Here is a 13,053-nt window from a genome sequence, read left to right on the forward strand (position 1 = left end):
TATATATAGCTTTGGGTATATTATAATAACTATCTAAAGACTTGAATGAATTACAAGTTATTTTATATCTAAAATGATTTTAATTTTAAATTTTTTATTATTAAAGGGGGTGATTTTAAAAATATTAAGGATATTTTGAATAAAAAAAATATAAAAAACGTTTTTATTATTTAAATAGTTCATGTACTTTTATAATATATTAGAGAGAGTTTTTGAAATTTACCCAATAAAATTTTATAGAAAATATTTCTATTAGTTATAGTTATTGTTTTAAAACTTGGATTCGTTGGATCAACTTGAAACTCGATTCATCTTGAGTTTGGATTAATCCGAGTTAAAAAAAAATTAATTAACTTGGTTAAAAATTTTAGTTAACTTTTCATTTATTTCGAATTTTTTTTTATCAAAACAATATCATTTTGTTTTTTTTTTTTAAATATTTTTGAGATTAATCTATTCCTATAAATTTGTTTTTCTTTCTATTAAAAATAAATGTCCTGAACATTACTTCTTTTTCGAGAGATGGACCACATTTTATATCTCGGCAAACACTTAAGATAAGTAAAGAAATAGAATTAATTGAGCATAGTTAATGAATACTTTACATAAGAACCAAAGAATTGTTGAATTTAATTTAGAGTGATATTAATTGATATAACAAGTAAAGTTGTGATGTACAAATCTATTTGTTTCCCGAGTACCGAACAGGTGTTCGAGGAGGAGGAGGATAGGTGGAGAGTCCGCAATCCAACACAACCCATGCCCGTTTTTTAATGCCTATTTCTCTAAAAATAAGAAAGTAAAACACAAGAGAATCGGAGAGAGTGGAGGAGAGGTTTGTTTTGTTTTAGTATTTGTTGAGTTGGCGAAAATTTTGGTTATCTATCCATTCCTCCTCACTTTCTCAACAAACGAACGCTTCAACTGCATAATTTCACGGCCAGCTAAACATTCCTACTCTTAATACTCTTTTTTTTCCCCCTTCTCTCTCTCCCCTTCTCTTTCGGTAATCTGTCATCAAAACTTTAACAAAATAGAGCAAAAAAAAGAAGAAAAAAAGAAGCTCTTTTGGTCTCTTAATTTCTTCTTCTTCTTCTTGTACGTTTCTTGATTATTTTTCTTTTGTTTTTGGGCTTCTTTTTGTTTCTTTTTTAATGAACAGATGATGATGGCGTGGAGTTCTTGGGATTTGTGTGTGTGATCAGGAGGGAAGAGGGTGTTTTGTCCTCAGGTGGTGAAGATCTGAGGCTTTTGTTTCTCTTTTAAAGATATTTTAAAGGTTTTGCGTCATCAATCGAAAAGAAAGAGAAATGAGTGCATCAAGGTTTATAAAGTGTGTGACAGTAGGAGATGGAGCTGTTGGTAAAACTTGTCTCTTGATCTCTTACACCAGCAACACCTTCCCTACGGTAATTCAATCTCAATTTCCCTGACTCTTTTGTACTTTCCCTTTTCATGTTTTTTGGGAAATTGGGATATGGGTTCTTGAGTTTTGGTGGAAATGATAATGGGTTTCCTTTTGTTTCTATTTTCATTATAAATGTTTTTGAATTTGGGATGCGGTTTTCTGAATTTTGGTGGAACTTGAGTTGGGCTCTATTTAATTTCGATTTTGAGATTCTATGTCGAGTATGTATGTCATTTTATTTATGATTTGGTAGGATGGTAATTTAAGGGAAGGTCCTTTCTGGACATGTTTGCATGATTTGGTAATGTTTCGATTCATTTTGTTGATAAATAATCAATGGAGGTTAAGATCGTTGTCGAGTTTCTGTTTTGCTCCCAATTATGGATTGATCAAAGCTGAATTTTGCTTCTATTTATTAGTTTGGCCTGGCTTGACATTATTATAATGCAAGCTTTGGTTTTTCAATAAAGAAATGCCGTTAGTTATCCAAATTATTGTTTTCTTTTTTTCCTTCGCATTTCACGGAGCAAAAAAATTCTTTTATTTTGTTCATATTTTCATGGGATTTAATCAAATCCTTTACAAGAGGGTGTAATACCATTGCCTTATTTTATTGCATTGTTGTGATAAACAGGATTATGTGCCTACAGTTTTTGACAATTTCAGCGCAAATGTGGTCGTCAATGGTGCTACTGTCAACCTGGGGTTGTGGGATACAGCTGGTAATTCTACATAGATCTTTATATATTTTTTTGTGTTTGTGTTATTTACCTCTATATTTTATTTTGGATATGTGATTCTGCATGGATCTGACTTTGTTTTTTATTGAATCAGGGCAAGAGGATTATAATAGATTAAGACCATTGAGTTACCGTGGGGCAGATGTTTTCATACTGGCATTCTCTCTCATTAGCAAGGCCAGTTATGAAAATGTTTCTAAAAAGGTTGGAAAATAGATTGCATGAAATGCTGTCTTTTGTTTCAATACTAGACAAACTATTCCTATATAAAAAAATAAAAAAATAGAACATGCTGATGAGTTCTTACTTGACTTCTTTTCCAGTGGATTCCAGAGTTGAAGCATTATGCACCTGGTGTCCCAATAGTTCTTGTCGGAACAAAACTTGGTAAATTTTCGTCTATACATGGAATTAGATAGATGCGTTTGTAAGCATTTTTAGTGTTTGATGATTATGCATATGAGCTTGTTTGTTCAACTGCTTTTGTGCACAATTTTAATTTGCCCGAGAATTTTTTATATTAAAGTTGCTCAGGTATTGTTAATAGAAGTCTTTATTTTCTATTGTGCATGGTTGCATGTAATAATTTTTTCAGTTGCTGTTCAGTAAGTTCATTAGTCGATTTGTAACTAGTGTTGTCTGCAGCAACATGTGATTAGTAATTTGTTATGGAAAAGGATTTACTTTTGACCTGCTCTTTTATAATGTATCCTTTTTCTTTTAGTGGGATGAGTGATACTTAAAGTTCTGCTTTATGCAATTTTCTTCATGATCAATGTTTGCAGCTTGATTTTGTGAAAAACTTTCGATGAGTATTTAATGGGCATAAGTGAATAAATTGATGGGTGTTACTCTTCTAAGGAAAAAAAAGAGTAAGTTGTCAAGAGGTATATTCTTTTTGTCTAAACAAAGCTAGATGTAGCCCATAGTTTTACTACTTTCTTGGTGGCTTTCTTTTCCATTCTTTCATTATGCGCCTGTATTTCCTTTGACATGTGTATCATTAATTTGTGACTCATCATAAGGTATTCTAAATTCAATTTGTGATTTTCATTTTCATGGGACATTCTCCAAAATATACATCAGTTGGTTTTTTTTTTTTTTTTTAAAAAGTTAAGTCTTACTTTTTTTCTGGTTTTCAATGAGCTAGATCTTCGGGATGATAAGCAGTTCTTCATTGACCACCCTGGTGCTGTTCCTATTACTACAGCTCAGGTAAAACTCCTGACTGATTGTGTGTTTTCTCTCATTTTGAGCATTTACATGAATTGTTGTTTTTCCATTTTTTTAAGCAAATCCTTCCTATCACTCAACTATTGATGTTGTTGTCTTTGAATATTTAAAAGGGAGAGGAGCTGAGGAAGCTGATTGGTGCACCTGCCTACATTGAATGCAGTTCGAAAACACAGCAGGTATGAATATTTTACGAAGACATTCTCTTCTGCATTAAAAGCTTTTTGGGCTTATAAATTCAGTTGTTAGCTTGTTCATGCAGAATGTGAAGGCAGTTTTCGATGCAGCCATCAGAGTCGTCCTTCAACCACCCAAACAAAAGAAAAAGAAGAGCAAAGCACAAAAGGCCTGTTCTATATTGTGATTGTAACAGGTGTGAGGAGCCTTGGTGTTACCCATGTTCCTTTCCTCTCTTCCCATTGCTCTCTAAGAAGCTTAATTTAATGTCTTTCCAGACAGTAATGAGGATCTACGAAGCATCAGGTGGTTTGATATTGTTTTTTTGAATTATTATGGATCTCTAATAGTTGAATTGCATGCATGATTGCCCACCTCCTATTATGATTGCCCACCTCCTATTCATAACTCCTGGTTTTGATATGTTCTATGTATTAATAGACTGGAACATCCCATTAGGAAGACAACGTTGCCCAGCATGAATTCTATCAAAAACTTGTATCAGTTTCAAGAGCTTGGTTATGTTGTGCTACTAATCTTGCTTTGGTTTATTTTTACTTTCTTGTTTCTGATAAACTCTCTTACTTTCATCCCACATCAGCAATGTTCCTGAACTCCCATAATTTTTTGCCTTGATGTTGAATGATAATTAGAAATATCCTAGAGTAACAGTGAAAGGAAGAAAATAAGTAGGGCCACCGAGGTAATAGCATTGAATGATTTGGTTGTTAGTTCATGGTGGCTGGTGATAGCAGCGAGCCGTTTCAGATTTGTTATAGAGGTATGAAATGGGTTGGGACTCCGGTTTATTAGCCGCGCTACCTCGAGTGCTAATAGCTTTCCAAATTCATCTGTTCCGTAAGTTGTTGCAGGTCACGAGATGCTGCTTTTTCATTCTTTGTTTTCCCCTTTCTGAGATGCCGAATTTTTTTGGATTTCAACATTGTGCCGAACTTAAATTGCTATTAACATGCTATCCACAGACAGGTGAAGGGAGAGAGAAAGGAAGTGAATCCGGCAAGAAGGGTACTTCCTTGGGTGGGTTTCCATCCATTGTGCCAAACAGAAATTTATCAAATTCTTCATCCCTTTTCACCCATTCCTCGTCACAAACAGACTCTAAATGCCATTTTCAGAAAAAGCACTGACAGATGTTAGTTCCTTTCGGGATCTCATCCATCAAGGGCTAAGATTCCAGGGTTATTAGGTGCATATTTGTAGCTAGAAATGGTTTGCTATTATAGAGAGGAAACTCAAAGCTGAACCAATTGCAAGAAATCAAGGATGCCACTGTGGAACCAAGAACATTTGCTTAGATTCTTGCATTGCGCAAATAGAAAGAGCAACCAGGATTGAAATTCCATCCAAGCAACTACGACCTTGCTGGATTATAATAAACCATTAGTTTTAGAAAACAAGCAAGCATAGCGTAGTCGGGTTCCCACCCCACCCGCCCCCCACACACTCGAAAAAAATTAATAAATAATAATGCAATTTTGGAACTTCAACTATCTACAATACTTGTTTCCTTTAAAGGGAAAAGAAGGGTCTCTAGCATGCATCCCTTTCCATTCTCACTCTCGATGAGATAAACAATATCCATCCAAGTCATACAAGGATGTTTCACTCTGATCTTTCACGAATAGCATAATATTTTACCCATTCCAACTAGAGTTGAGAACATTACAGTAGCCCAGTCAAAGGCGGAAAACTTTAACATGGAATGCTTATTAGCAAACTGTAACTGAACAGACATGTCATACAGCTCTTTAAAAGATAACCGTGGTGTCATTCACCAAAACCTGAAAAAGTTGACACGGTTGTCTGTGCTAAAGAGTCAATTTAATTGACCATGAATAAAATACCAATAGATTACGGGACAACAACCTGATAAGCACACGGTTTCAACATTGCACTGGAATTAAACGTGTGAAGCTCCTCAGACCAGTATGTATGCAAGAAGATATACAGCCTATTCCATTCCGTGAATAAGTCAACAGTAGTCATGTTCGAACCAATAACATGAAAGTTGTTCTTGACATCCAGTCATCATGTCACACCTTGATGGGATCATATTTCTCACCAATTGCACCACCTTTCTGTTTCTGGAACTGAATGTATCCGAGTGTTCTGGATAAGAAAGCATCAGCAGCAGGATCTGGTGTACTGTTGTCACTTTGCATCTCGGTTGTAATCAATTCAATCAGGCTCTGGATTGCAACCCCAGTGATACGTGGGTTTCCCTTCTCGAAGAAGTAAAGATACCTACATACAAAAAAAAAAAAAAAAAAGGGTTGTCATTTACATTTTCGAAGATCAAAAGACAAAATTATAGAGATGGAATGAAATAAGTTAATGGAATAGAACAATTACTTGTTCAGAATCTCAACAAAGAGTGACACTGATCCAGTGTTATCCCATGCCGCATTGGACATTTGTTGAGCAGCATTTGCAATTTCATAAAGCACTCTTCAGGCAAATCAGAACCCTGGTTCAAAAGCAGAAAGAGAGAAAATTTATCATAAACCATTGGGAAGCAAATCTCAAATGAACTCCGAAGCAGCCCACTCCTCTCACAATTCATCAAAGTTAATTACAGCCGTAACACTTCCTTTCCTACTGTATGCTACAATAGCATGCCACCGAGGCTGTCCAAGATGACATCGTGACAAGTTACCCTAATATGCATATTGCTGTCCCCTTAATAATGCTAAGTTCTGGTTTGACCATGTTAATCACCACGAGGCTTTATCAACATTAAAAGCTGGACACTCACCTCTCTCCAACTTTCATGTTATCCTGATCATCAACCCAGAATAGATGAGCACACCCAGAAACCGCTCTGCAATGATCAGGCTTTCCTTAAAAAAGCATAACTGAATACTGCTTAAGCAAGGTTTCATATCAGGGCCTTCACATAAATACACTTCAAAAGCATGATTTGGAAATTTTTAATTATAGCAAAATGATGCTATAGGATTACCCCCGTGGCCTTGTGCGTTAAAGTATCCCTGTTCTCTACACCATTATCAAATGCAGTGTGGTCACCTGTGCTTTTGAATCCTGTTGCAGCAAGCATGCAGGAGAGAAAAAATAACTGAATTTGCAACCCTGAGTAAATCAATATAAAGGTTGATTAAAGATTTGAATCAGATCAACTCATTTAGACTTCATATAGAATATAAGCTTGAGTGAAAAATTCATATGCAACAGGCTCTAGATCAGAGTCATTGGCAGCCTGGTCGATTAAGAATCAAAAGCAATATCAAATAAGAGAAGAAGATTATCAAATGGTTCTCGAAAGTATTTAAAAGTACAACTGCAGTGCCTATTCATGTACCTCAGCACATTGCAAGTACAGCTGTAATGCCAATTCAGTTGATGGAACAATCGACAGAGCCTCAATTGTCAGTAAGTGAATGGGTTACATCATCAGCTATTATGATGAATGATCATCTTTGTACACCAAAGACAACTTCCAGTGAAGTACCACCTGATTCAAGAGCTGAAATTTTTTTCTTAGGTGAAGTTGATGCCAATTCTGACAAATAATGACATTGTCATTCCAGAATGTTCGGCAGCAACTTCAAGGTTGTTAGCATTAGGCAAAAGCAAACCTTAAGAGACGAAAAGACAAGTGGGGGAACTGTGAAGGGATACACTTCGGTCGTCCTGTCATGATATGCTTCTTCACTGCAGACACATCTGCAATTCAGGGCATATATTACACATAAAAACAAGTTCAAAAACAAAAATACAAAATTAGGCTTGAACCATTCAAGTAATTAATCAACACCCCAAATTTGCTTCAAGTCAAATAACATAGGTGCAATACCAGATTTTAAAAGGAAAATGCACCTGAAACATTTCCTCTGGGTCGTCACTGTACAACATCTGAATAAGACGTGCAACGGAATTCTGTTCCTCTTTGAAATCATCTTCAGTAACCTAAAGATAAAGAGAAAAAAACAATAATAACATTACCCTATGCAATGGCTTAGTTTTTGAGAAGCAAAATAGAGGAGAAAAGGTAGATACTGTTAACTGGATAGCAATAAGAAACAAGCATAGCAAATGTAGTTATCAGCATTAAAGTTTGATTTTTTGCAGCAGGAATTTAATTACATGAAAAGTAAAGTAATTTCAAATAACCTCTCCTTCAGCTCCATCCAAATCCTTGATAAGCCCTTTCATTAATTCAAAATAACACCTCAACCTACAGAATAAAATTGAACTAAGATTGGGCATCTAGAGCATATTGGAAAGATCAACATAAACAAGGTAGAAAAACATACATCGTCGTTGTTTTTCATAGTACTTTGAATTATAACAGTTGCCATGATTTTATTTGTCTCGATATCAAGATATTCTGGCACATGAGGATAGTTTGAAAGCTTCAATATTGTGACAATATCGTTATATTTCTCTAATGGAGCACTCAAAAGAGCAACAATTTGTTTTGTAGCTTTGCTGTCGTCAAGCTTTCCTTTGCTGGATAGTTTCTTAACACATGCTCCCTGAGTATCAAACAAAAAAATCAGCTTGCCTGTTAAATATTCAATGGAACAAGATAATACACATAGGTTCTTGTTTCAATACATTAGTTAAAGAGAATCAAACCATTTTGCACGATCAGAATTCCAATATAAATGATCCATGTTTCTTAATTTCCTTGACAAATTTTCTTATAAGCTATTTCTGCAAGCCAAATTGACTGTTGAACACTGCCCAAAAGGCTAAACACAAGTTCTGGAAACTTTTCATTCATAAAAATTGGAGTACCCATCAGTCATGATTTTCGCTGTCAAATTTAATTTCTAACAATGCTTTCAACAGCTCTCTCTTCAAATTACCAAGAAAACAAATCTTGCCAACTCTTGAGTTAAGAAAAAAATCATCCCAGTTAGAAAGCAAGCTCCAGTAAATAATGTTATATAGTGCATGTATAAATTTATGCTCTGAAGGCATAACCAAAAAAATAATAGAGAACAAAACATAAATGTTTAGTAGTTATATCTCTAATTGCAATGTAAAGGCATTTTAGGCATCATACATACCAGAACTTGATCAGCATAATCCAACCGATCAGGGTGAACACGGAGAGTAAATGTATGAAGAGATGACTATAAAGTTACAGCTCCAAAAATCAGCATTTCAACTTGCGCTTCTATCAACTGCATCAACACATTTGTATTACTGTATTTCAATTGTTTTAGAATAGGCTATGTTGCCTAATCACAGAAATTTAACATATGGAGTCAAAACAGATATAAGAATTATCATTTTACAAAGAAAACAGTAAAATCTCTTGAATTTTTAGAGCTTTGGAAATGGGAAACTTTCAATTTCCAACAGAAAAACAACACTTCAACAACGATAACCAGAAAGATAGAGGATCATAGAATCCAATGCTCATCTCAAATAAGGTATTTAGTCACCAAATTTTGCTCCTTTGCTCCTTTTTTTGGCCTGCCTATCTGAAAAGGCTTATAAACAAAACTTACCTTTCCTATCGCGTGGTTCAATCTGGAGAAGGCTTCTACTTGCAAAAATTCAGGTAAAACTTCTGTGCTTGAAGCAGTGTAATTTGATAGCCTCTCCATCAATCTAGATAACACTGTCTTGATGTCAACAGATGGCTGAGAAACAAGTTGGAAACAATGAAAGTAGTTGGAATTGTTGCATTTATGCATACATTATAGAAGGAAGAGAATCACGATCATGTCCAAATAGAAACAGCAAATACAAAGTTACATACCTGAAGTTGGGGACAAGCACCACAAACAATATATCAAGAGTTTGCAAATGTTATTCATCAGGGAAGACTTGAATGATGCAATCCATCAAATAGAACTGAGCAATTTCACCTTTACTGGCAGGGTCATATTTGCCCTTGAAGAAGTTGCTTCTTGGTGTAAGCAGATATCAATCCCACATCCCACATATCCAATCAAGAAGATTGTGCTAATAATGGAAATAATCAATCATGGAAAGGAGCATCTCATGATCTCATGATAATTGTAAAACAATCCTATGACCATTACAAAACGAATCCTTGACTAGTGCTAGTGAATTTTATCTAATGATTTTATCTAATGAACATTCTTGTAATTCATTGTAATTATTTACTTGTATATCAACACAAATATTATATAAATAGAGATGTTGACCACAATTAATTTATATAGACAATTCCTTTTTAACACCCCCAACATAAATAATATATGATTACACATAAAAAAACAAGTAAAAAATCACTATAATAGCATGATTTTTTTTTTTACCCCAGTGGATATATAATCACCTTTAACCTTGGTCGTAACCAGCCATGGAATTAAAAGACGTTCAATTTAGATATAATAATACCATGTAAAATCAATAAACTTAAAAAATAAACATCACATACTTAAAATAAAAAAACAAACCATAATTTCTTGTATTAATTGTATATAATTGATGTTATCATCATCATTACAACTTCTATTATTCAACCACAATAGTTAATTGATTTATTTAGTATACTCCTTCAGGTTATCAAAATCAAAATAAACATCAGCATGGAAATCCTACAACTAGATGAAAACATTTAGGAAATTCTATAACTAAACATCATGCCAAGTCATCTAGTTTTGTGGAGCACATAAACCTGTCAAAAATAAAACGTATTAAGTGATAAGAATGAGTTATATTTTGTAACACAATATTAGCCATTTAACATACAACAATGACATTTTCCTTCATCTACACATGTTATTTACAAGCCCTTTAGCTTCTCCACATAATTTTACCCATATTTACCATACACATTACCTCTACCAACTATTGGTAGTGGCATAACACTTTAACATATTTATTCTTGCATTTAAATGATGAGTTATCCATATAACTCTAGAATTCAACATAAAGCACATAGTCCCCAATTCTTTTGGCCGACTCCTTTGATATGGCATAGGCCTATAATAGTGTTTCTTACACTAACACCAATAAGTAGCCCCGAGCATAAAGGTCCCCACTTTGAGACTCTTTTCAATCACCTTTTAGAGGTCCAATAGCATAATTAACAAGTAATTATTGTCCACCCATATCTATGCCAAAGATGTAAACCCAACGTCTTCCTAGTCTCCGCTCATGCGGCTAACTTTTATTCAACAATTACCTTGACACTTGTGGCCGGTACAAGAGGATTGAAATCAAGCCCATTCTTTATGGCCAAGTTGAAATAATCATTTAAAGTCTCACTCTTGTGACTGACTTCTATGCGTAAAATACGCATCCAATATATCTTTCTAGGAACCTCAATCCTAGCCCCACTCGTGTGGTTGGCTTCCATGAATATAACCCATACATACTTGTATCTTTAATATTTGTTTACAAGTTAAGCCCTTCATTGAAGTTAGCTTTCATACAACATTTAATTTAACATGAACATTATCAAATATCAATCTTAGCACCACTCATGTGGTCGGCTACCATATCGCAACACAATTCGCATGATATATATATCACAATAAGATTTCATCAGTCTTTTACTAATACATTACCACACAACATGTAATTTATATTCAATGTACTACTTAAGGAATTAAAACTTGTATATAATATTGAAAAATTAAAGAGGATGAGATGACTAACACCTACCTGTTCCTTGCACTGGTCCTGTCTCGCTTGTCTGGGATCCCATAACCAATGCCTATTTTGCATTACACATAGTCTCACATAAATTTCACTCCTTACATATTAAGAATGTACTTCTTAATATTCTTTTATCACTTTGAGTAACTTGTTACCCACAAATACATGTATTTCTTACAATATCACACTTTAAACTTAAGGTTTCCATCTCTTAACGTCCCAATATATGCAATATTATTTTGTAAGATTATTTCATGCATACACACATATTATATTATTCTTTTCCATATAATAATCTCTTATCTTCTTTAAACAACCTAATCAAAGAAGACCAAGAAAAGACCAAAACACAAAATCAGGCTACACCAAAACGGTAGCCAAAACAGTCTCATCGTTTTGAGAAATGGTCTAACCATTTCTCAAACCAGTCTAGCCATTTCTCAAAATGGCTTTTCCATTTTTGTTACTGAAAAATCTCTCTCCTCTTTTTTCCTAGCCGAAATCTTTACCCTTGTAAAAAATTTGAGTTTTACCTTCAAGATAAATCCTTACTGTTGCGATGTCGCGGTCACATAAATTAATTACCCAAACTTAAAACACAACACACAAGATAGTATAGAGCAAGCAAGGGGCCGATCCCATGAGGAACGTTTAAGTCAGATTTTTATGATAGATGATATGCAATTTGGGGGGGGGGGGGTAGAGGTTATCTAGGCTAAAGCAAAAGTAAACAAAAAACTATCAAGCGAAATTTAAATAAAACCGAAATTTATCAAGAAAACAAACCTTGGTCGCAAGTAAATATCCACCTATAGAATTCAAAACTGATTATAGAAAGGAGACGTCAATTTATACTATGAATATCTATCTTTTCTTATGTTGATTAGTTAACAGATCCAATATATAACTAATCCTAATCATCAAAAAACCACAATGTCCGCACTAGTAATTTAATTCAATGGCAGCCTTAAGAACTAGATGAGTTGATTAATCTAGACAACATAAGTGTCCACAGTCCATGTTTGATTTAATGAATCGAATGTTCTCCCTAAGGTTAACAATCTGGATCCGCCACAATTATTAATCCCAGTTGCTTCACAACTTTATATACCACAACTCCGGTTTTGATAGCAAACTTAGCAATAGATTGTTTACAAGAATAACTTAGAGTCCGCTCTAGCAATTAAAATAAACAATCATAGGAAATAAGCATAGGAGAACAAACATATTTATTTATCATATAAACTGAAAAGAAAAGGTAAAATAGATCTCACAGTCCTTGTAACCAAGAAAAAGAGCTTTAGCCTTGCATGTTTATTGAACAACTAACAAAAATGAAAGAAAAATGCATAAATTCGGGTTTGTGGGAGAAAGGGTTTGTGTTCCTCTCTTCTAGTCATCCCTCTTTTTTCTTTTCTCTTTTCCTTCTCTCTTTCTTTTTATACCCTAGGAAACCCTAGTCTCTATTTTACAAAATATTCCTCCCTTAAGTAAACAGTTTACATTTAAGTACTTCAATAACTATTTTTCTAAAAACGGGAAATAGACTTGCATGAAATCTTCAAGATTTGACTTAGAGGAGCTGAATTGCTGAAATAAAAACTTGGATATCGGTTTAGATGCTTTAGAACGTAATTTGGACTCGTTTCTTCACGAAATCTGTTTGCTGGCAGAAGTCAGTTGTCATCTTTGAAAAATCATATATCCCTCATATGACATCTTTTTTGTCTGAAATTTAGAGAGTTTATAGACCTTTGAGTCCGAAATCCAAAAACATTTAGTTTGCATCAATTGGAGTTCTGTAGCTCCAGATATTCAAGTCGGAATGGCCGAAGGTCAACATTGGCAGATTGCGAGATTTGA

General features: G+C 34.2%; 1 protein-coding gene and 1 pseudogene across 4 annotated transcripts; one reads left to right on the forward strand and one right to left on the reverse strand.

Annotated features, from left to right (window-relative positions):
* The first annotated feature begins 669 nt into the window (after nt 1-669).
* Nucleotides 670-4,115, forward strand: LOC18101047 (rac-like GTP-binding protein RHO1). 4 transcript variants are annotated; one of them, XM_024605853.2, is made up of 8 exons: nt 670-835; nt 1,163-1,409; nt 2,043-2,130; nt 2,243-2,352; nt 2,472-2,535; nt 3,299-3,363; nt 3,495-3,560; nt 3,631-4,115. In XM_024605853.2, exons 2-8 carry the CDS (start codon nt 1,311-1,313, stop codon nt 3,823-3,825), a joined length of 687 nt encoding a protein of 228 aa, XP_024461621.1. In that variant the 5' UTR covers nt 670-835; nt 1,163-1,310; the 3' UTR covers nt 3,826-4,115. The 4 variants fall into 4 exon arrangements, with proteins under 4 accessions (XP_024461621.1, XP_052310519.1, XP_024461620.1 ...); XM_052454559.1 differs by having other exon boundaries at nt 671-835; nt 3,644-4,115; XM_024605852.2 differs by having other exon boundaries at nt 677-1,006.
* Nucleotides 4,116-5,192: 1,077 nt separating this feature from the next.
* LOC18101046 (vacuolar protein sorting-associated protein 35A-like) lies at nt 5,193-10,888 on the reverse strand (annotated as a pseudogene).
* Between the last annotated feature and the right edge of the window lie 2,165 nt (nt 10,889-13,053).

Source organism: Populus trichocarpa, chromosome 7, assembly GCF_000002775.5.
Source record: "Populus trichocarpa isolate Nisqually-1 chromosome 7, P.trichocarpa_v4.1, whole genome shotgun sequence".
Taxonomy (NCBI): domain Eukaryota; kingdom Viridiplantae; phylum Streptophyta; class Magnoliopsida; order Malpighiales; family Salicaceae; genus Populus; species Populus trichocarpa.

Bases quoted from the DNA above. Each gene is read 5' to 3' on its own strand.
- LOC18101047 (XM_024605853.2), top strand. From the start codon at position 1,311: ATGAGTGCATCAAGGTTTATAAAGTGTGTGACAGTAGGAGATGGAGCT. The intron at 1,410-2,042 runs GTAATTCAATCT...TGTGATAAACAG, and splicing joins CCAGCAACACCTTCCCTACG to GATTATGTGCCTACAGTTTT. The intron at 2,353-2,471 runs GTTGGAAAATAG...CTTCTTTTCCAG, and splicing joins ATGAAAATGTTTCTAAAAAG to TGGATTCCAGAGTTGAAGCA.